Source organism: Malus domestica, chromosome 02 (genome assembly GCF_042453785.1).
Source record: "Malus domestica chromosome 02, GDT2T_hap1".
In the NCBI taxonomy this organism is placed as follows: Eukaryota; Viridiplantae; Streptophyta; class Magnoliopsida; order Rosales; family Rosaceae; genus Malus; species Malus domestica.
Window position 1 is genome coordinate 9,682,643 of NC_091662.1, and position 22,731 is coordinate 9,705,373.

A 22,731-nucleotide genomic window follows, 5' to 3' on the forward strand; every position below is an offset into this window, starting at 1 on the left:
GTCAAATCCAGCGATTATAAGGTTTCATATTTGGGTGATTTTGGCAAACATGATATTTGAGAGAAGATATAAAAGACATACGATTTGAGCCTTTAAAATACATTTATATAGTGAGTTTTATAAAAAAAAAAAAGTGTGTAAAAAATTATGTAGAAAAAATAGTGTCACAAATTCGTGATCTAAAAAAAATATTGCGAGAATAAGAAGATATTATCGTTGCCTTAGCCTACACTGGAATTATTAAAACAAAATCTCAGCGATGACCAATCAATTTGGCACCAAATCTCACAAAAAACCAACCCCACATCCTTGACTCTCTCCTTCCTTCGTCTATCCTGGTTGAAAAACGGGTGATGGAAAATTAAAAATAAACTTGCAGTGACGAGTTTTGTGGGACGATTTTACAACCTGAACAGCTTGATCAATTGTCAAAGGAGAAGCTTCTTAAAGTTAATATCCTCTCTCTCTCTCTCTCTCTCTCTCTCTCTCTCTCTCTCTCATGTATTTTCTGAAACCAAAATTACCACTCTTTTTCTACCAGGGCTATATTTTCTTTGATCCACGAGCAAATATAGCTGTGATGGAAGAAAAACAGAGCTTAATGACCTAGAGAGAGAAAGCTATAGAGAGAGAAACAGAGAGAGATTTATGTCAAACGAGAAAAAAAATAAGAGAGCTTTAAATGCGAGTTGGTTGATGTGGTTTTCATTTTCCCTTCTTCTCTTACGGACTAAGCAATACACCTTTCCATCCATCTTCCCTTTGTATATAAATATATATATATACACATATTTATATAGAGGGAGATATTCAAAGCTTTGAAAAGGGTTTTAAATTCGTTCATATTTTTGCTTTAAACTCAACAGACATTCAGCTACAAATCCAAAAGCCTTGTTCTTCTGCTATAAACGCAAACAGCAATGGATTTTATTGCGCACCCATCTCATTTGTCTCCTTCCTATTCGTTTTCGTTGGGGAATTTCGTCGAACGGGTCAAGGATTTCTGCAACTTCGCCGTCTCTGTGGTTCTCGGGAACGTTTTCTCTGCGATCTTCACCTTCTTCTTTGCATTAGGTTCGTTTTATTTTATTTTTTCTGAATTGGGTTCTGCTTGTTCGTCGAAAGTTTCTGTCTTTCTTTTGTTAATGCATTAAAGGGTGTTGATTTTTTGATCTGTTTCTGTGTTTTTTGATGTCGGTATATGGCATATTTTGCAATGATTGGATTTTGGCTCTTGGGATTGTTAATTTCTGCAGGAAAGATCAATTGGGTCTCTATTTCTGTGACAGAGGAAATTAATGATTGCATGCATTTGGATTCCTGAATTTTGTTGGAGAATTGAATTGAATTTCGTATGCCATTGTTTTGTTAAATTCTAGCTCCAATCAAAGTTCAAAACTTTACTTGTTGACAAAAGGGTTCTTTTGGGAAAGCTTGTTCATCTTTTCTTTTTTTTTTTTTTTTTTTTGGTCTCTGGATCCTTGGAACATAGCGTGTTTTGAAATTAAGAACTGTATGTTAGGTTGTCCCTTCTGGGACATCCGATAAAATTGGAACAATACAGAGAAGGAAGGCTGTACGTTATGTTATATTTTGACTAATGGAAATGGCAATTTTTGTGTGCAGTGGGCAGCACGTTAGGAGCAATGACTGGAGCTTTGATAGGGCAAGAAACTGAGAGTGGATTTGTGAGAGGAGCTGCAGTTGGAGCAATATCAGGAGCTGTTTTTTCAATTGAAGTGTTTGAATCTTCCCTTGTTCTTTGGCAATCAGATGAATCAGGAATTGGGTGTCTTCTGTATTTGGTGAGCAATTAAGATTTTGGGGACCCCAATATTTATATGGTTAGGTGGTCGCCGCCCAAATGCCCCAAATGTTTGGTTCTTTAGAATTCCTGAGTTGGTGTATTTGATCTCCAAAGGTTTAATTAAGTAGCAAATGCCAGTATGACTAATTCGTGTTTTCGTGTAATCTATGCAGATTGATGTCATTGCTAGTCTCCTAAGCGGTAGATTAGTCCGCGAGCGGATTGGCCCAGCCATGTTAAGTGCAGTGCAAAGTCAGGTAATTTCAATGCTTAGATGCCAGTTTTTATGTTAGGCAACATAAACTCCAAGAGGTTCATTCATGTGCTTGCTAATTACTAATTTACTATTCGTTTCGTCGTTCTTTATCCAGATGGGTGCTGTGGAATCAACCTTTGATGAGATCCCCAACATCTTCGACACCGGCAGCTCCAAAGGGTTGCCCGGAGACTCAGTTGAAAAGATCCCGAAGATCAAAATTACCTGCCACAACAATGTGGATGCTTCGGGGGAGAAAGTCTCCTGTTCAGTTTGTCTTCAGGTAAAAAATCTTAAAGAAACCATCTTTTTTCGCTCATAAGCGATAGAATTAGTCTCAATTTCGAACTTAGTGATTGACATCGTGAATTTTGTTTACATGATCAGGATTTTCAGATTGGAGAGACAGTAAGAAGCTTGCCACACTGCCATCACATGTTTCACCTGCCTTGTATAGATAAGTGGCTCCTAAGCCATGGCTCATGCCCTCTCTGCAGAAGGGATCTGTGAATCTGATGATCTTCTTGTAAATTACCATATGAGTAAATGTTCTTTTATTGACTATACAAATTTTGTACCCTTTTCATCTGTATTATTATTCACCAGGCTGCTCCAGTAGTTTCATGCTACACTGTGAGTTATGTATAAATTTTTTTTATTTTGGTAGTTTTAAGTTTTTATTGCACAATATCCCCTACTTTTTACAGTTTTACAGCACCCTTTTGGGAATCTGGGATCCTCTCAGGACCTTAGCGTCCAGAGCTTAAGAATCAGAAAATCTGGATCTTTGGTTTGTGTGAAAGAGAAATCGGAGCTCTTAGTTTGTATGAGGTGAGCCAGCAGAATAAGTTAATGAGACCGTTGGATTCAATTTGAGTGGTCTAAATTGACTGGTCCTTGAACTCTAGATAGGTGAGTTCTGGAGTGAATCACTGTACCTCTTTTGGTACTGCAAGGACATTGTTGTACTGCTATTTTATTCTTACAAGACATTTATGAAATTTCTATGGTGATTTGGAGTATGAGATAATCGAGATTTCTTAAATGCAAGATCTTGGAAAATGCTAGCAGAACCATAGAATTTTGACACATTTATAACGGTCTATCTGAGTTCGAGCTGAAATATGAATTTTCAATTCGAATGCCAGATTTTGTCTGCAAAGTAAAGATGTCAATAACTATTTTAGCATGGTCTCAACTGTAGTGCATGCCACCATGCCTCCCTTACAAGGATAAGTATTTTCAGGTCCACCGATATCAGACGATGGGGGGTTTGAATGCAGGACCTTCGGTAATAAACACTCTTATTTATTTAAGTTGAATTATGTGCGTTACGAAGATAAGTTAAAACGATCTTTAATCTTATCCCTAACCCCACTTTAACCCACGGCAATTGGGCTTAGCTTTCCATTAACATAATTCTTACTCCAATAACTTCTCTTCTGGTGCAAGTGATTTGAGAATTAGTTGGCTCCAACAGTTGTGAGATATTTTGGTATGAATTTTGCTGATAAAGTTATCTCATCAGGTCGGTTGGAACTTCATACCACACTAGAAAACACTTTTCTTTTGGATATGGTGTGTTTTGTTTCCACGCATATATTGTTTTTTGTTTTCTTACCAACCCCACTCTTTCTAAGTACAAAATAAAAAAGCCACTTGTGTGGATACCTTATCATTATAGCAAAAGTGATTTCCGCACATATTTTTTCATATTCTGTATAATTATGTTTATTTGTAATATTTGAATTTAATAATTTACGAAAAAAGTAAAGACGGACAAAAGAAAACTCATGTAAGCAGAAGAATCAAACTTTGACAAATCATTTGTCATCGTTTTATTATAAGACATGACGCAACATGAACACGAATTAAAATTTCTTAGTGCATGTCGTTTACTGTGTTTGGGGCCGGATCATACACCCTGCCGCCCAATTAAGCGGCAAGCGATTTTGATCTTACTTCCTCATTACTACCTACGAGAATATATGATGTTTCATTTATGAAATTCATATTTGATGACTTTTTACCCCTGCAATGCAACAAGCAATGACAAACTTTCTAACTAGAAAAGTAGGTGAAATCTTTTCCTGTTTTTATAGTATATCAGATTTTAATCCTATTCTTGGAAGACTGGAATAAACTCTGACTCAAGTCAGTTGTGAAGAATAATCTATCGTACCTGTAATTATAAACCAGATCTGCTCCTGAGCATTATAAACTAAACCTCATGAGCAAGGGATCCGGACCGTTTGATTGATCCAACGGCTACAATTATTACAATTTTTAGAGGGGCCTCTGTTTGTAGTTATTGGATCAAATTTCAAAGGTCCGGATCCCTTGCTTAAGAGGCTCAGTTTACAATGCTCAGGAGGGGATCCGATTCCATCATCTACCACTAATAAGATGGGGAAAATAAGAAAAACAGATTCCCAAATTGTTTAAATAAAGAACAATAATATTAATAATTCAGGCAATGCTCAGCGTAAATGCTTGTTTTATTGATTGATTTATTTATTTGAGAGTAATACGAACATTAAGTAAGATCTTTCATACTAGTTTGAGTGAGTGATACTTATATATAAAAATCAGACAACCTGAATTTGATTCTTTAGAATGATTTAGTAGATAGGAATTAAGTTTTATTTGTAGAATTACAAAATCTTATCAATATAGCATTAAAGCTACCTCGTCACCTACACTGAGTAAGTCAGAAGTAGATATACATTGCAATTTCTTATTTATGTGAGTCAAACTTGAGATTTTTTACAACTACTTTGAAATACTATTAACATGTTTGCCTAACATAAATGAAAGAAGTAGTGAATTGGGGAACTTAAAAATATGAGAAGTAAAGAAACGAAATCGTATCAACTAGTCCACTCTAGTTGATTTGATTATAATTTTTAGGTATTAGATTACAAATTTTAAAAGAAAACGGATGTTTTTTTCAATTATATGTGTGTTAACACATAAAAGGTTAAGAATTAAAATGATTCATAATAAATACATGAAACTGAAGAACCAAATAATTCTAATTTTGTTTCCATGTAAAAGAATGTCATAAAAGTTTATCAAACTAGTCAGTAGAAGATCAAATTTTAAACTAAATTTGCAGACCAAAATTTAAACTATCGATTAGAAATAAGAACGTTAATTAATATTTAAGTAATAATTTAATAATCAACAACCACATTATTTAATTTACAAAATTTAATTCAAAATTTTAATCTTTTTAATATTACCTTCTGATAACGTCTTAATATTCTTGATATACAGCTTTTACCGTTAAGGTAATTGTTGTTTATATTTTATTGTGGATACATGCTTTTGGCTTTTTCAAGTAAACTTTTCTTTTGTTTTACCTTCTGAAATGAATGCGACTAGCTAGCTAGCTACCTCACCTGCATGTGCTTTGGTTCAATGGGGAGAGAGAGAGAGAGAGAGAGAGAGAGAGAGAGAGAGAGATCTGCCATCTCAAGTGAGCAATCACACTCACACATGTATGATGCAAGCAGATCACCTTCAACATATCTCAAATCATGTGATCTTCTCACATGCTGCTCTTTTTACAGCTTTTTGCAAAATCATGATCACCTGCAAAAAGCCATGGCCTCAAAGTAATTCACGTGACTTTGAGGCATATAATTCCAAATGGTCGATCCTAGGACTTGATGCATGCATGCAGGGAAGGGGAATTAATCCACTTTCATTTGACGAACTGCTCGAACTATTAATTTAACGAATCACGAAGAAAACATCGCCACTCACTCACTCTCGTCAACTAGGTTTTCTTCAAAGAGACCTCGAAAGCATGCAATTATAACTTTGCTTGGAGCAGCATCAAGTGGGGTGCCTGATATATATGAAGGCACAAGAAAGTTTAAGGCTTTGTTTGGTGTCTAAGATTTGATTCGAGTATGTAAGGTATATTGAATATACAAATTTGTGTCAAACTCAAACTCATTAAAGAAAGTTATTCATTTCAACTTCACAAAAAGTAGTAGGATTAAAGGCATAATAAGTTTCCTTCATATCATATATCTTTCTAATATTTTCAGAATAAAAAACTGTTCTCATATATCTTCAGTATACCTTGAATTTTATTTGTTACCCAATCCATTTCACATTCCAAATCCTAGACGTCATATGAACCCTCTCCAGTAACCAAGAGACGAAGAGAGAGCACTGAGTTCGCCAAAGTGACAAAAGAGGAAGAGGTGAGCGTTGTGTCTAAAGTTAAAAAGAAGAGATGATTGATTCTTGGCTGCATGAACGCCCATGATATATTAGTCCGGAAAAGTTCTGAAAAGGGTCTGAACCCCAATGAAAAAGCTTTGAGACTCTTGATTTATAGTCACATGATCGATCAAACCTCCAATATTTTCATAGAATACGGTGTAAGTAAATGGTCTCTCTAGTATTACAGACATTTGTTAATTTTCTCTAGCAATTAGAAACATAGTTTATGGGGATAAGCTTAAATGTACCAATAATTGGATTGTTTTAATGGAACCTGTCCTTGGTTGTGAGGCTAAAGTTGCTGTAAGTTTTGGAAAGTGATATTCACACATTTATTTTACCTCTCACATATCCTTGTTAATTTTTTGCATTAATTTTCTTCAGTTCATTCGATTCGACTATAACAATTTGAGAAAATATGTGAGAAAGTAAAAAATTAACTGTGCGGATAGCACCGCCCTAAATTGTCTGGGAAGTTCAAGTTTTGGAACCAGACAAAAATGTCAAACTCCCTTATTTGTTACAATCAATCTCTACAACACTACAATACAAGTGTACTAATTATAAATTCCATTCTCAAAAGAATCTTAATGCAAACCAAACACCAGGGAAAGGACATTGGTGTTCAAAGCATCCAAAGCTAAGGTCATGTTTTCCATTTTTTTTATTTTCTAAATTGATAATCAGGTCAATATACAAAACAAAAAGCACGTGGCGACATCGTATCGTTTCACATCTAGGATTTGGAATAATAATTAATTTCTGACATTTAGCTGTCCATCACTCGTATACATAAATTCAAAAAAAAAAAAAAAAACAAATTAAATAGCATTATGTCAATTTCTCTTGGAATTAATTATATAGATGAATCAGTCGTTTTGTATGCATACTCTACCAATAAAAACAGGTTATGCTATGTATAATAAATTTGTAAATTATATAATCGGTTATCAAATAAGTACATTAATTATTACTTAAATGATAATCCAATCATCAATTACTATGTTATTTTATTTACAAAATTTAGTCTCCCTAGCATTACCAATAAAAACAGTCCATTTTCATTTTATTTCTACCCTGACCATCATAACTATAATGTATGTTTACCATACACCTAATCATTTATCATGTGCATTTCACCTAACTCTAGTTAACTTTTACACTAAATGTTACATTTTCAATTTTGAAAAGACAGACATGTGTCAGTTATTAAGTGTATAGTGAGCATACACCAAAGTTTAGGATGGTGAGAAAAAATGCTCCCCAAGATTATATTAGTTTATATCCAAAGACTTAAAATATTTGACAACTTAATAAAGAAAAATAAGAAAATAAATTTTCTAATGGTTCGTGAATTTTAAATTGGTTTTGCTTTATTAAGTTATCAAACATATTAAGTTTTGAATTAAAATTAATATAATTTTTTGACTAATATGTATTTAGTCTTCACACATTCTCAAAATGAGCGCCTTATAGGGAAGCAGGATTGACTGTTTCAATGCACCATATAACAATATTATTTTTGTTGGTTTTTTTCTTCTTCTATGTTTTTATTGATTTATTTATATCTAGTATCTGATAGAATGACTTGAGAGATTACAAAGCTTGGAAAAACTTGACCAAAAAAATAAGAAGACTCAATCTACCCTCATCTTGATCCGTATCTATATCTCTTTACCCATGCAAAATTCTGAGTAGAAAATTATAACTTTAGTATGAAAAAAGATTGTTTGATCTATAGTTTCTGCTCAAGTGGCCCCGCGGCGGATGCCCCCACTCAATTGTTTTTTGGTGGATAAAAAAAGTTATATTAGTAAGATGTATCACTAGTTTACTTGCTTGTGATATTAATTAGCATTAACTTTTTTAGTTGGCCAATGTTGAAGGAGCATTTTCAACCATGAAATTTCTGAAGAATCGATTGAAAAATCGAAATAACATGGTTATTCTTATAGAGAAAGAGATATTTGATGGTATTCGTAATGAAGTTGTCATGCAACGATTTCAAAATATAAAAACATGTCAAGGGATAGTGCGATGCGTTGTGCAAAAAATCTTATGGATTAAGATATAGGTATTTTGTTTAGTAAATTCTTTAGCATTTTAATTTGTAAATTTGTTGTTTGAGGATACCCTCATTGATACAGATCTTTGACTTTGTCCTTGTATGTAGTACATTACATTGTCAAGAGACATGAAAAACAAATGGTTATGATATAATTAGGTATACTCTAACAATACCTATGGCCAAGTCTACCAACACATGTCCATTTTTGAGTTTAAGAAGCATGAGAATTCTATGCCTCTTATAGCAAGAAATCATCTGTAATGCAACAACATCAATCCACATATACGTACGTATACATGTACAAGTTGTTTTTGGCTTATATGCCGTCCTAGCATTAGACCTAGTCATGGTGACTCAATCGAATAATGTCTCTTTGAAACTATAGACTTACTATATACACATATGTGTATAACATATTTATATATTTTTGAAAATAATAGCCGGCAGATGATTATTGATCAGTCTGGGATCAGCTTATATACATTAGCACTTCCCAATATTCCTTCCCCTCCTCTACCTATTGTTCTCTTCAATTTGAAGCAAATTAATGGTCACCTTAATTTCATGGAAACGTAGCTGAATCGAATTGTGCGCACCCCTTAAAGAATACAAAAATGGAAATGCGACGCCAGTTGGCGGTGGCTTCACCACCATCTCGAAGTTTTGTTCATGCTCATCACATACACATGTTGGGAGGCTTTGTTGTTGGCATTCTGTCAGTTTTGATAGTGGCCTTGTTATACTACTTGATCAAGAAGAAGCTCCTACCAACTCTCAGGCAAAGACAATTACTACATGAGCATGGACAGAAAGGTGAGCAAAACCTAATTTTGTTGTGGGGCCCACACCAAGTTAACCCAATTCATTGACACTCTTAACAACGATAATTTGAAAACCATTTTGCTTTTAGCTTTTATTATTTAGTGTTATTTTGTGTGTGTTGTAGATACAGGAAAAGTATGCGGGAGAATGAATTGTGAGCAAAACACAAAATGAAAACGTATAACCTGCTTGCACTTTCAAATTTTTGTTTTCATGGAATCTCCTTCATTTCTTTCTTCTCCCTCCATCCTACATCCTTCTCCGCTATTCATTTCTCTTTTATACTTTTTCTCTATTTCTAGCACAAAAAATGAAAACTAAATCAAACGGGACTAATAATATGAAAATGTTGTCTTAATTACCACATATTCGACGTTTATGTAATCAGTATCAATTAAACATCATCCATTCAAAATAAGAAATTACTGAACTAAACAGCCAAATGAAATTGTGTGTTTTGTTAATCCGTTTGACAAGAGAACATTAGTTACGAAGTTGAAAATCTGGAGAGACCACTTGAAGATTTTGGGGTGTGACTACTATGTTTTTCTCTACTAGGAAATTTGAAAGAAGAGAAAATAACGTTGAGGCGCTTCCAGTTGGATGAACTAGTGAAGGCTACTAATAATTTCAGCGGTGAGTGCTTGTTGGGTTCCGGTGGTTTTGCAAATGTCTACAAGGGGACCTTTGATGATGCAGGAACCGTAGCCGTTAAGCGAGCCCACGCCGATTCATTTCAGAGTGTCGAAGAATTCAGAAACGGTAAGCCTCAACCAATAAAAACATGTAAACGGTACTCAAATACACAAAAGTAACACACTTGCTAACACTTTATAATATATGTGAGTTTCACATCAATAATAGGGCCCAATCAAATATATATAGTAGTCTTGTGTGTCTAAATAGATTTATCGATGTAGAAGTTTGTTGTGTAGAAAGATTCAGAATTTAGTTGATATAATCTGATTTCTGTGTAGTGTTTATTCTTTGAACAGAAGTGAGGCTACTTTCTAAGGTCAAGCACAGAAACCTTGTAGGTTTGGTTGGATATTGTGAAGGATCATCTGGTATGTAATCCACCTGTAAATGCATATTTAATTTTCTAAATTAGCCCTCTCCTTGTATTGACAAGGGAAATGATTTTTAGACCCTCTTTTTCTCCTTAATTTTGATTTCTTAAAATCAATGCTAAAAATGATTAGGAGTGCATACGTAGGATATAAAAAGGTGTGTGGAAATCAATTCCTTTGATAAAGGCATGTAAACTAGCTAATATGTTGGATTGTGATTGGAATAGGAGCAAAAGGAGGAAAAGTATTGATCTATGAATATGTACCAAATGGTTCTCTCCTTGATTACTTTATGGGTATGTATGTTCCTTACCAGGAATTAAACCTACTTGTTAAGTGTTGATTATAATCTTCCTAATTCTATGTTTGTTTAGCTTAAATCCTGTTAAATTACCATGTAGGAAGAAAATGGAGGAGCTTAACTTGGAGGCAAAGAGTCAACATAGCCATTGGAGCAGCAAAAGGTCAGTCATCAGAGATTCATAACTATATAAATAGTCTAACTAGATAAGTAGAACTCTAATTGATTGTGTGAAATTTTGCAGGCATTGCTCATTTGCATGAAGGAGTAAACCCGAGCATAATCCACCGTGATATAAAGCCGAGTAACATCTTGATAGGAGATGGATTTGAAGCCAAGGTTTCAGATTTTGGACTTGTTAGGTCAGGGCCTACTGGGGATCAATCACATGTCAGCAGCCAAATCAAAGGAACTCCAGGATACCTAGACCCTGCCTATTGTTCAAGTTTCCATTTGACACCGTTTAGCGATGTCTATAGCTTTGGTGTGATACTTCTGCAGCTTATTTCTTCCCGGCCTGCGGTTGATTCAACAGGCCACCGCCCTAAGCAGCATATAATTGACTGGGTAAATATTTCAAACATTGCTCTTTTTTCTTGTTTTCTTTCTTCTAATACAAGCGATATGTATTATACTTTAAATTATTAAACAATAGAGAGGGCAATTCAAACTTGCTTGAATGTAAGATACATTAAGTCCTTCTTAACCTAGTAGGGTAAACCAACAAGCTTTTTCCTCTCATTGCTAATAGTCATTGCAAAAGGATTTGCCTTTGATTTTTGAGTTCTAGTGAGCTGTTTTTCTTGAATGCAGGCAAGACCAAGCTTAGAGCAAGGCCGCGTTGAGCAGATTTTAGATGCAAATCTTTTAACAGAGCCATGTAACACTGAGATGATGCTAAAGATGGGGAAACTTGGCCTAAGATGTGTTGTGAAAGTGCCCAAAAACCGCCCTACCATGTCGCAAGTGTTGAAAGAACTCGAAGAGGCCCTCGACTCTGCAGACAACTTCATTAGCAAACAGCCTTCTGGGGGATCTCGAAGATCAACTGGCACGTTCCACCTACCATCAGAGCTAGGGCATAGAAGATCGATGGACTACGACCAGTCTCAAAACTCAGTGAGCATAGATGGCATTGGACTCCAGAGGTTTCATGTCGACGTAGATAGCCTCTCCTTTCAGAGCACGAGCTTAAGGTGTTTGGAGTTGAACGATAGCAGCATCGATATTGACATCGAAAATTGGGAAGATATACATGAGGAGTCTATTAGAGAAAAAGAACTGAACATGTAATACATCTTTCTTCTGTGTGTGCATGATGTGTGAATTTTCTGAATTGTAATATATTATCATTGCTTTAAGCACAAAAAGTTTTTTATAAGATATGTGGAATATTTTAAATATTCACAACACTATAACGAGCGACATACAAGAGAGCTTATTAATATAAAACAACAGCAACTCTGGAGACAAGCGTGCACAACAAGCAAAACCGACCGTTTTCGAAAAAGGTTGGTATCGTTGGTTAATTGGATTATTGACTTAAACCAAAGTGTCCTATTGATTAATCGGATAGTTTATATTTAGAATCAAGTTTCTCCTTCACTCCATGAAAAGTTACATACGATTTTGCAACAAATTAAGGATCAAAGAAAAATTAAATATTGTTCCTAAAATAATAAAACAAAAAGCAACTAATTAAGTTCCAAACGTTCTCAGAGCCTGTAACATGAATCAATTCTTAAAGTTGCCTGTCATGCTCAAAATCCTATATACGCATCCTTTCCAAATACGCCATCGGCATTAACCCGACTGTAGCAAGGTCATTTTATGATGAGTTGATGCTTTCGTTGTCAGCTTCGTTTGCATCTCCACTGCATGCTATAAGGTTATCATACATTGTCATTGCATTGTTTGAATACTCAGCCAAGGATTCGAAAACTGTAGAAAACCCCGTCTGAAATCTACTCACAGCAATACAAGTTTTCGCCTTCTTAGTATCTAGCTTCTTCCTCAACTGCTCCGTCATCTCAGTCTCAGGCCTGTCGCGCTTATTCAGGTCATTCAACTCTTCATCAATCTCTTTCTTCAGTCGATGCTCCTTTTTTTGTCGATCCACCAGTGCTCGGACATCCTTCCCAAAGTCTTTCATGGCACAAGTGACTGCTTCATCTGGAAGGCTATGCAGGCAATCTAACCAAGTCTTAAATAGCGAAGACTTGTCGGGAGAGCCAGATCCATTTTCAGCGCCAGCAAACTTGAATATCCCACCATGAAGAGCTTTAACGTACGCCTTCTGCGAAGAGACATACGAAGCAAAGCAAGAGCACCACTTTTGAAGTTCATCTTCAAGCTTAGAGGTGGCAAGTTGGTGTAAGTCATTGCATGACATTCCAACAGATGGAGAGTTGAGACATTTCACATGAGACATGATTCTCTTTTGCATCTCATGAGCTTCCGACATCATCTGCCAATTTCTCATTAGGCTGCAAAAATGGGGAAGGAGAGGGTTAGAACACAATTCAGAAATATTCAGGAGTCTAATACACATTCAAAGTAAGATTGTGGCATTTATATTACCCTTGAAACAACTTAACAACTTGTGCCTGCAACTCATCTCTCAGCTTTTGAATTTTCTTGGAGTTATATTTGATATCTGTATAGGAATTTGAAATTTTGCTTTCCAAGTACGATATTTTAACTCCAATCCTGTCCTTTTTCTTGAGTACATCTCCTTCTCCTCGTTGCTTTTGCAGTCGGACGCATCTTTTCTTGGTTTTTTCCACTATCTGAAATTCGAAAAAAATCAAATGAAAGATCAAGTTTTGTAGAAATACGAAAAAAATCAAATGAAAGATCGAGTTTTGTAGAACACAATTAAGAAAAAAATTGTTGTGAAACTCATATCAAAGAAATACGAAAAAAAATCAAATGAAAGATCGAGTTTTGTAGCAAAGAAATTTCAGAAACTGAACGAAGAAAAGAACTTGTCAGATTGATATTGTACCTTCACCTCCTCATAGAGCTTCTTCTCCGCATCGTATAGGCTCGTAAGTGTTGACGAATGGCCCCCAAGCAACGTCTTTCCATGGTCATCAAGGCCACTATTGAAATAAGTGCATGTCGAAGAAGTTCTAGAGCTAGATCTCAAGAGAATTTTGGAGGAGAATCTAGATGAGGCGGAGTGGCTCACCGTCATTGAACGAACTAACTTTTCCGATTTTTCTGCACCCAAAATCATAGATGCATTGACGATACAGCTATATTAAAGAATAAATCAAATGTGGACATGAATTTCACACTAAAAAAAGTGTTACCATGCCCACGCACCATATATTAATTTGTCATGCATATTTTAGTTATAAATTAGGTTGAAAAATAAAACAGATGGGGGACAAAAGCACTAAAAATCATCATCACAAAACGTAATTCCAAGAAAAGACGAAAGAAAAACCAAAGAGTAAAGCTAGAGAGATCAAATTTTTTAAATCAAATTGCAAACTAAATGATATGTCACTAATAAGAAATAAGCACGTTAATCGATACTTAGTTAATAATCCAATCATCTACAACCACATCATTTAGTTTGTAAATTTGGTTTAAAAAATGTTGTCTCCCTAGTTACTCAAAACGAAAAGTTAAAAGAGAAAGATCTCACCTTTAATCTCCTTGGAAGCAGATTCTACTTGAACCATGTTGGTTTCAAGCATCCTGGAAACCTCCATACCAGAATAATAAACTCGAAAGAAATGCTTCTCAACAGCTTTTAGTGCTTCCAACAATTCTATCACTTTTCCTTCCGTTTGATTCATATTACTCGAATCTCCTTCCTTTTCACTACTTATCGCCATCTCTCCCCCCTCAGAATCTCTTTGTGTTGATGATGCCACCGAAGGAGCCACCATCACCCTACAAACTACTTCCCCATCAGTCGTCCCAGCGTCGTCCTCTTCTCCGTCAACCTTTACAGAGCTCGTCGAAATTTCGGAGTCCGAAAACGTGGAGCCAATGTTTTGAGTTTGAACGTTTGCTAACATCCCTACAGCATGCCCGACCGACAAGAGCGAATGGATGTACTTGCACTGCGCGTCTGCGAACGCAGACCTTCTCTCTAGGGCTAACTCTAGTTGGCGTTTTCTCTCTCTACAAAGCCGTACCTGATCGTTAACATCCACCACCCTGGACTTGGATTTGGAAGGATTACCACCCATGTCTTTAATTCCTCTGAATTTGCAGGGTTTTGGTTTGCTTAAGAAGATTTGTACGGACTTCTAAAGATTAGACTGTTGTGTTTTTTTTTTTTTTTTGGTTCATGGGTAGAGGTATATATACTGGTAGTAAAAACTCCTTGTTTGAAGGGGTAATTGTAAAAACTTGCTGTTTTTTAATCTAATTCCGAGGATAAAAGATGAATTTGAAAATTTTAATTAGGGAAGTTCTTCATATTCTTAGCCGTTTTCTTCATGTTTGAAACTGGGAAACCTCTTTTCATATTTAATTTTTTATTTAGGAAAAATAGCTTTCCTTGTTTTTTTCCTTCTTTTTCTAACTCTCCTTTCTTGAGCCTAAAGTTAGAACATTCTAAAAGTGGAACATTCAGTTATGTTGTCGAGTTTTATCATAACACGTAAAATTATAAACCATGTGACATGTTCTCGGTACATAAAAATTTATCATGGGTATAATCAACATATTAAGGGTACTACCCACTAGCACTACGATAGGTGATATTCTTCTCCATTTATAAATATTAACTCACACGCTGATTTTGATTTTTGCTTATATTCAGACCATTGTGCGAGTTAGCATAAATCCTTCCTCTCCCTCAGAGTAGGAGAATATTGTGTTAAGAAAAAAGGAAAACATATTAGGCCATTGGATAGGGTAGTGTGTCCGCCCCCTTGCAAGAGTTAAATTCCTTCCCCGTAGATTAAAACAGTTTAGAGCGAGGTCGTGGAGGAAATTTTAGCTAAATTTCCACCGAGTGTTGCAAGAACTTGAAGAAAATATCTCTTCGGGAGACAACTTCATTAACAAACAGCCTTCAAGGGGATCTTGAAAATCAACTGGCCTAAACGATAGCTGGAATACGATTTGTCTCAACACTGTGCCATCAGTTCATAGGTTTCACGTCGACATCTTGTGATGGTTTAAGAGCTCATGGGCACCATTCCGCTGCAAGCCGGTTTTTAGAGGCAAAATCTACTCAGGGACTCTTAACAGAACAGTAAGATCAGTATCCTCCACATTGCGAATTTGCTGATTTTGTGAGTGTCATACCAGGAGGTGTAGGGAAGTGCGTGCTCCTCCTCCCATTTAGGAGAGACTTGCATGTAGCAAGTTCATCGACTTTGTGACATCCTACGTCACTAATACATGGCCTTATGATAATCGACTAGGGTGCCACATGACGGTAAACTAGGTTCTAGTTGTAAGATAAGGTATATGCGGACGTCACCCCAACAAACCCCACGTTCAGGATTCAAGAAGCTCTACGTTGCACTCAGGCCATCCTGACAATTTCAGAATTCAAAGAAAATGTACAAGCAATCAACATGTAGAGATTTTCCATTTCCAAGGTTGTCCTACCAAGCATGATTTACATGTCCCAAAAACCCTGCAACGAAGTTCAAGAAAACCGAAAAAATTCTACCATACACCGAAGCATATTAGAAAATCTCGAAGGAGAGAAAAAATCATAGAGAAGATTGTCCACAAGAAAGAATCTTTATGCGCCTGTCACCTTTGAAGCTCTACATTTTTTTTATTCTTTCTTTTATACCTGTGCTCAATATCTCATAAACTAAAAATAAATTACATGTTCAAGTTAATTGTTACATTGTACAGTGAAAAAAAATTGACTGCACCTTCTCTTATCTCTCTCTCGGATGTACAAGCTGACGGTTCACCGGAGTTCTCAGAAGGATTCAGCAATAGATACAATATTACATGACCTGGCTCCCATCAGCTATCCATGGGTGTGGAACATGGGGCAAGAGTTTTTGATGGTATATGAACACCGGCTCCTCTCACGGACAAAGAAGGACCTCTCGTTGAGCTGGCTTTGCTCACAAGGTTCGAGTCAAGGAATAGGACTATCACTGTTATGTCGTCGTGGAAATGCCGGCGGACACCACGCTCTATTTTCTTCAAGTCTGAATATCTCATTTCTCTTTTCTTAGCTGCTTCCTGCAAGGCAGTTTTCAGAAGCCTCCGAGCACTTCCCTGAAAAACAAGAAGCAAGTAAAATCATGTTCCTTCTCTTTTAAACCACTCGCAATATGGTGTTTGACATACAATTCTACACTATTCTTTGGTGCTCCTGTATCAGTAGTCATAAACTCGATCCTATGGATACGAGCATTTATATCCTCCTCAAAGACCACTTGCCCATTTGGCACAGAGCCCAAATATAGCCCACCATGTAACTAGCTATTCCAACATGTTAAACGAAATAGAACTGTAGAGATGAGTAAATTACGCTGTGTGGGTGATTTTGAACAATATCAACTGCCTCCTGGTTGGTGAGGTGCTCCCACAGCCCATCAGATGCAAGTATGAGAAATTGATCGTGCGGTTGAAGTTCATGTACAGAGATCGATGGTTCAGAGCTTAAAATTGGCCTTTTAAAAGGTTCGCGCAAGCGAAACTTGGCATATAAAGGCTCCCTGTTAAATTCAGGCTTTTTAAGATATACATCACCAATAGATCTAGAAACCTGCAGAAGAAAAATATACTTACCCTTAATATAAATAACAACCAAATATTCAATTAAGAACCATAAATTTTGATTCATTAAACGCCAAAAATTAAGTTATCTTTGAAAAGAAAATGCCACTTATGATTATAACCACGAAACTCAGTAACACCCAGCATCTGCTCAGTCATTTCTACCATAGAAATAGGAAATTAGTAGCAGCTCTACTCCAACCCCAAAACAGAACAAAAATTTATCACTGCTTGAAATTTGAATCACTCTCAGGCCAGGTATTATCCCGCCATGAATCGTGTTGGATAATTACCAAATGACATCTTTATTCTTTAAATGAAAATAAACATTAGCCTACAAGCCTATGTAGTAGCTCAAAGGTCTTAAGTACCCAACATAAAACCAACATCTTAGTCCCCTAGTACGGTGGATATTAACAGAGTTTTGTTCTATTCAAAACCACAGTTCTCTATCCAATAGTCCAAACTGCCTTAGTCATTCCAATGTTCTTCTTCAACAATTAAATGAGTCAATACTGAATTAGCTTAGGAAATAGGAAAGAAAGCACTTTACCAGGAATCATAGAATATGGCATGAATAATTTGAGAAACTGACGCAATCAAGTTACCTGTATCAAGCCCTTCACGCGCCATACATTATGCTTTAAAACTACAATATGTGAGTCATCAGGGTGCAAAGAATGCATCTCCCGTCTGACAGATTCTATGGCCACATTGTGCTCTGATGACAACTGGATGGCACGAACCTCCCCAGTAGCCTTCATAACTCTCCCCAGAACAGCACGGGAATCACCAACGTTGGCAATGTAAAGGGTGCCACCACAAATCACACCAGCAAGGCAACAAGATCCAACAGCTGCAATTTGGGGTTTCATAGGCCATTGTTTGGTAACAACAGAGAGGAACCCCTCTTCTGTTGCTTGATATGCTTTCCGTATCACGTCTACTGACATGGACTGTTGCTCTGAAGTGAACCCTGAATATAAAAAAGATAAACAGAATTATCACCAATGACTTCATTTCAATCCTAAGAAATCATCAATGAGAAATAGATAATACATATCCCCTGAACTGTAGTAAGGAGCTTCATTTAATTCTGGGATAATGAATCCTATTCCTAACATGGACTAGTTTGAGCAAATCAAATTTATTTCCCCCACAAACACTTTTACGCTAAAAAGTTCATTTGGCACTGGGATGATGTAGTTTACTTTTTAGATGCTGGAATAGGTGATCATTGATGTAACGTGAGGTCTCAGGACCGCCATGACCGTCATATATTCCGAAAAAGGTGCCATACGGGCCAGACTCGAGCGAGCTCAGGGGACCAGACTCAACCTGGCTTTGATCCTCAAGCAAATTGTTGGCCTGCACAACAGCCATTGAAAATTCACCATTCATGTGCTGCCCAATGTCTTTGTACCAAAGTAGCCCGTCTTGTCTGCCAGCTGCATCCGAACCTGCGTGTCCATACTGGTCCGAGGAAGGCAGCCAACAGGCCCTCAGAAAGTTCATCAACCTTGATAACATCCCTCATTTCACCTGGGCCAGCCTCGAATGCTTCCACATCCAAAATGGATGCAATACCTTTCACAACCAAAGACCCCACCACACCGGCTTCCTCTCCTAAAGACCAAACAATCGACTATAAAACCCGAAACCAATCAATTAAAACAGGAATATAAAAACCCAGTTAATCAAAATTCACCACACACTTAACCAAAGGATCAGACTTTACAACGCAAATTTTGGTTAACAGGCTCATTGAATAAATGATAAAACAAAATCAGGTCTGAAATATCAACCCCATCTGCATTTCTGCTATAAATACTAGCTTGAAAACAAAGAAAGCAACACAACCAACATACAGTTTTGGGAAAACAGTGACAGTCACAGCTACCACTACTCTACACACCAAACTTCCACCACACAATTATCTCGACACACGCAAAGCAACTTTACCCTTCCCCACTAACAAATTACCAAACTTTCTGATTAACCAACAACAAATTACTAAACTTTTTGATTACCCAATGGCAAAAACAACATAGCAGAGAGTAAAAACCAAGAAAAATCAACTCACAGTGCAAAATTAGGCAGTTTTGGTGTCAGCTACTGAACCTTGACTGGTGAAAACGACGGAGATCTAAAAGAAACAGAGCAATACATGTGGGTTTATACGCGTTAGATCTGCAGATCCATCAAACTTGAAAACTGTGGGCAAAAGGATTTTTGGATAGGGGTCTCTTTTGTTGGTGTTTGAAGCAAATTTCTCTAGTCTTTTGGGGTTTTTCTGATTTGGGATTTTTCCTGTGGGTGACGCAGAAGGGTGTAGGAGGAGGAGGAGGAGGAGGAGGAAGATAGAGATTGATTTTACTTGACAGGGGAGGAGCTTTCAATCAGTGTGATTGAACGAACTGAACCACCTTTTTATTTATTTATGATTTTTTCTCAGCACACAAAACCCCCACTGAAAGAAAAGCCACCAAAGCGATGGGAAAGCCAGCAATGCATCTGGCCAGCAATGGGCTCCACATAGAACCAAAGAAAGAGAAAGTAGATAGAAAGAGGGACAATGATTTAATATTTTTAATTGAAAATATAAACCAAATTTATCGTTTGATAAAAAAAAAATCTACATTGTCAAATAATTTTAAATTTTGTCTGCCCAATTGAGGTATAAAAATTGAGTAACACTAGGAACACTAATTATTTAGACCAAATTTTGTAAATTATATAAATTATATAACGTGATTGTTGATGATTGAATTATTACTTAATGGTTTATTAACGTGCTTATTTTCTATTGATGACACATCATATAATTTGAAAATTTGGTATAAAAAGTTGATCTGCTTAGCATTACTCTTAAAAATTTAGCAATCGAACTCATAGTAGAGTGCATAGGCATAATTACTTTCCGCCACTGCGATAAATCTCTTCTACCCAATTTGCACCCTTGACCATTAACTTTGTCAAAAATTTCGTCAAATTGAGAGTTTCATTCGTACTTTTAGTACAATACAAGCCACTAAATTTACTTTAGGTGTGTAAGTTTCAATTCCACTTAAAATTTAAACATAACTCAATTCTCAAAATTCCAAGTAGTTTTTAAATTACCAAATCAAAAGATCCAAAATTCAGAAGTAAAAAATTTTCCCATTCATTTTTTATCTATATATATTCAAATAAAATATCAAAATTTTACTTTTCAATGAGTATTACATTTTCAAAAAGTCCCTTCTCTTTCTATCCATTTAAAGCATGTCATTTTCTTTTTCAAAAGATTGCTTGAGTGGTATGGTTGACATGTTATTTCTTGTAGCAATATGTTATTTTTGCATGAAAATACTTAGAAAATAGCTAAAAGTATTATTCGATTGCTCGGTTTTAAAATTCAAATACATAGCAGTAGTACATACTTTAGAAATCTCAGAAATACACCACTCAATTATCTTAAACATTACACAATATTTCAAAAGAAAAAAAAAAAATATATATATATATATATATATATTTGCTATTTGCAAACACATTGTTTGTAGACTTGTGGTCTTTATTATTCAACTTTGTTGCGTGTTTGTTTTGAGCATTATTTAAGGGCAACACCCTCCCAAAATCCCACCACAATTTTGATTCTGGAAGATGGTTTGTGTCTGTGACCTTGTGACTGTTTGCATACGTGTCCCTGCCTCAAGTGCCTGGAGGACACGTGTCCTCACACAATCACGAGAAAGTGGCAATCATTTTATGGAGTTTTAGAGAGTTGAACGTAAATAATATTATAAAAATAATAATATTAATAGAATCTGGATTTTATTAAATTTTTGCCCCAATATTGAACAAGATATATGCATTTAAAAACCCATTGTCGCAAGTTATGGCGCCAATTCCCGATCAAACCATTTTTTTTTATGGTTTATTTTACGAGGGTTTTAACGAAATATTCATGGTATTGTTAAATTTTAATGAAAAATTACATTTTTACATTTTTCTGATATTATTCACTACGTCTTTATTTATCATTTTTTTATTAAAACTAAAATATTTTTTGAATTTTTCGTTAATTTTTCTTTGTTTTATTGATTTGTCTACCCTAAGATTCCAACCCTAGCATGGCAAACAACAAAACTAGGTGTAATGGTATCAGCGGTGCTCGTGGTTTGCTTTGTCGTGGTGGCGGAGTTTGGTCAATATTCGGGATGGTCATAATGGTGTTGCTGTATAAAGTTGGGGGTCGTTGTCTACTCAGGCCATCTTTTATTGGTAATAGGGCTTTTGTGCTCTTTACTCCATGTTGTAGTTTATTATTTTTTGTATCTTTACCTCTTTAATTGGATTTGTAATTGTGTTGTATGTTTCTTTTGCTGAAAAGTTAGAATCCTCCTTCGGATTCTCTTTGTGGGGATTCTGAGAATTCTCTAATCATATCCGTTAATCGTATATTGTATTACTAGTTTTCGTCAAGTACTGTTTTTATTTAATTTTAAATAAAAAGATTTACAATTATTTCTAACTGCACGATATACGATGAACAGATGTAATTAGAGGATCTTCGAAATCCTCACAAAGAGGATTTGAAGAGGATCCTCATTCGAAAAGTTATATTTCAATTTCTTACCATGCCAAGTTGTTAGGCTCTTAGGTTCTTATCTCTGTAACACTTTCTTCTATTAATGAAATTTTCGTTGGAAAAAAAAAACGACAAAGCTAGGTTGTCGTTTGAGCACATATGTTGATGAATATCCCAAATAAACATTTTACAAGCAAAGATGCATTTTAAGTACTGTTTGTACCATACTTGACCAATCCCGAAACTACTGAGTACTGGTCAACGTTATACCGTCAAGGACCCAGAAGAGTTTCCTTCTAACCAGGAGGCTAATCATAGCGCGACACGTGTCGACATCAGAAGCCAATCATAGCGCGACACATGTCAACATCAGAAGCCAATCATAACACGACATGTGTCAATGTCAAAATGAAATTAGAAACTCTCTTCTATAAATAGAGATCATTCTCTCACAATATTTTCTAATGTCATTTGTACTAAATCATTCACTTGTACTCACTAAAGGAGAGCTTAAACCTATGTACTTGTGTAAACCCTTCACAATTAATGAGAATTCCTCTACTCCGTGGACGTAGCCAATCTGGGTGAACCACGTACATCTTGTGTTTGCTTCCATGTCTCTATCCATTTATATATTTATCCACACTAGTGACTGAAGCAATCTAGCGAATGTCACAAACTTAACACTTTCTGTTGTACCAGAGTCCCCACTGATTTTGTGCATCAACATTTGGCACCGTCTGTGGGAACGACACTTATTCCCACTCTCTTTAGCTTTGTCAATATGGTTTCCACCATTCGTACACTCTCTTTTAACCAGGTATCTCTCTCTAACATGGGGAGCAAAGGAAACCACATCACAC

General features: G+C 36.0%; 4 protein-coding genes across 6 annotated transcripts; 2 read left to right on the forward strand and 2 right to left on the reverse strand.

The window, feature by feature from the left end:
* The first annotated feature begins 274 nt into the window (after positions 1 to 274).
* Positions 275 to 2,729, forward strand: LOC103426781 (NEP1-interacting protein-like 1). The gene is made up of 5 exons (XM_008364857.4): positions 275 to 1,074; positions 1,627 to 1,805; positions 1,981 to 2,064; positions 2,179 to 2,346; positions 2,451 to 2,729. Exons 1-5 carry the CDS (start codon positions 921 to 923, stop codon positions 2,571 to 2,573), a joined length of 708 nt encoding a protein of 235 aa, XP_008363079.2. The 5' UTR covers positions 275 to 920; the 3' UTR covers positions 2,574 to 2,729.
* Positions 2,730 to 8,842: 6,113 nt separating this feature from the next.
* Positions 8,843 to 11,978, forward strand: LOC108169887 (probable serine/threonine-protein kinase PBL11). The gene is made up of 7 exons (XM_017324133.3): positions 8,843 to 9,186; positions 9,754 to 9,957; positions 10,191 to 10,262; positions 10,493 to 10,561; positions 10,667 to 10,729; positions 10,811 to 11,133; positions 11,380 to 11,978. The coding sequence occupies exons 1-7, from the start codon at positions 8,988 to 8,990 to the stop codon at positions 11,857 to 11,859; spliced, it is 1,410 nt and encodes a 469-aa protein (XP_017179622.1). The 5' UTR covers positions 8,843 to 8,987; the 3' UTR covers positions 11,860 to 11,978.
* A 191-nt stretch (positions 11,979 to 12,169) lies between these two features.
* On the reverse strand, positions 12,170 to 13,786 carry LOC114822782 (protein ALTERED PHOSPHATE STARVATION RESPONSE 1-like). The gene is made up of 3 exons (XM_029097933.2): positions 13,574 to 13,786; positions 13,147 to 13,355; positions 12,170 to 13,052 (listed from the first exon to the last, which is right to left on the reverse strand). Exons 1-3 carry the CDS (start codon positions 13,763 to 13,765, stop codon positions 12,395 to 12,397), a joined length of 1,059 nt encoding a protein of 352 aa, XP_028953766.2. The 5' UTR covers positions 13,766 to 13,786; the 3' UTR covers positions 12,170 to 12,394.
* A 2,488-nt stretch (positions 13,787 to 16,274) lies between these two features.
* Positions 16,275 to 19,830, reverse strand: LOC103455941 (probable protein phosphatase 2C 60). Of its 3 annotated transcripts, none has more exons than XM_008395558.4 (5): positions 19,379 to 19,830; positions 18,507 to 18,921; positions 17,904 to 18,271; positions 17,048 to 17,284; positions 16,275 to 16,791 (listed from the first exon to the last, which is right to left on the reverse strand). In XM_008395558.4, the coding sequence occupies exons 2-5, from the start codon at positions 18,823 to 18,825 to the stop codon at positions 16,531 to 16,533; spliced, it is 1,185 nt and encodes a 394-aa protein (XP_008393780.2). In that variant the 5' UTR covers positions 18,826 to 18,921; positions 19,379 to 19,830; the 3' UTR covers positions 16,275 to 16,530. The 3 variants fall into 3 exon arrangements, with proteins under 3 accessions (XP_008393780.2, XP_017179625.2, XP_017179628.2); XM_017324136.3 differs by having other exon boundaries at positions 18,507 to 18,940; positions 19,379 to 19,764; XM_017324139.3 differs by lacking the exon at positions 19,379 to 19,830 and adding an exon at positions 19,034 to 19,052.
* Positions 19,831 to 22,731: the final 2,901 nt, after the last annotated feature.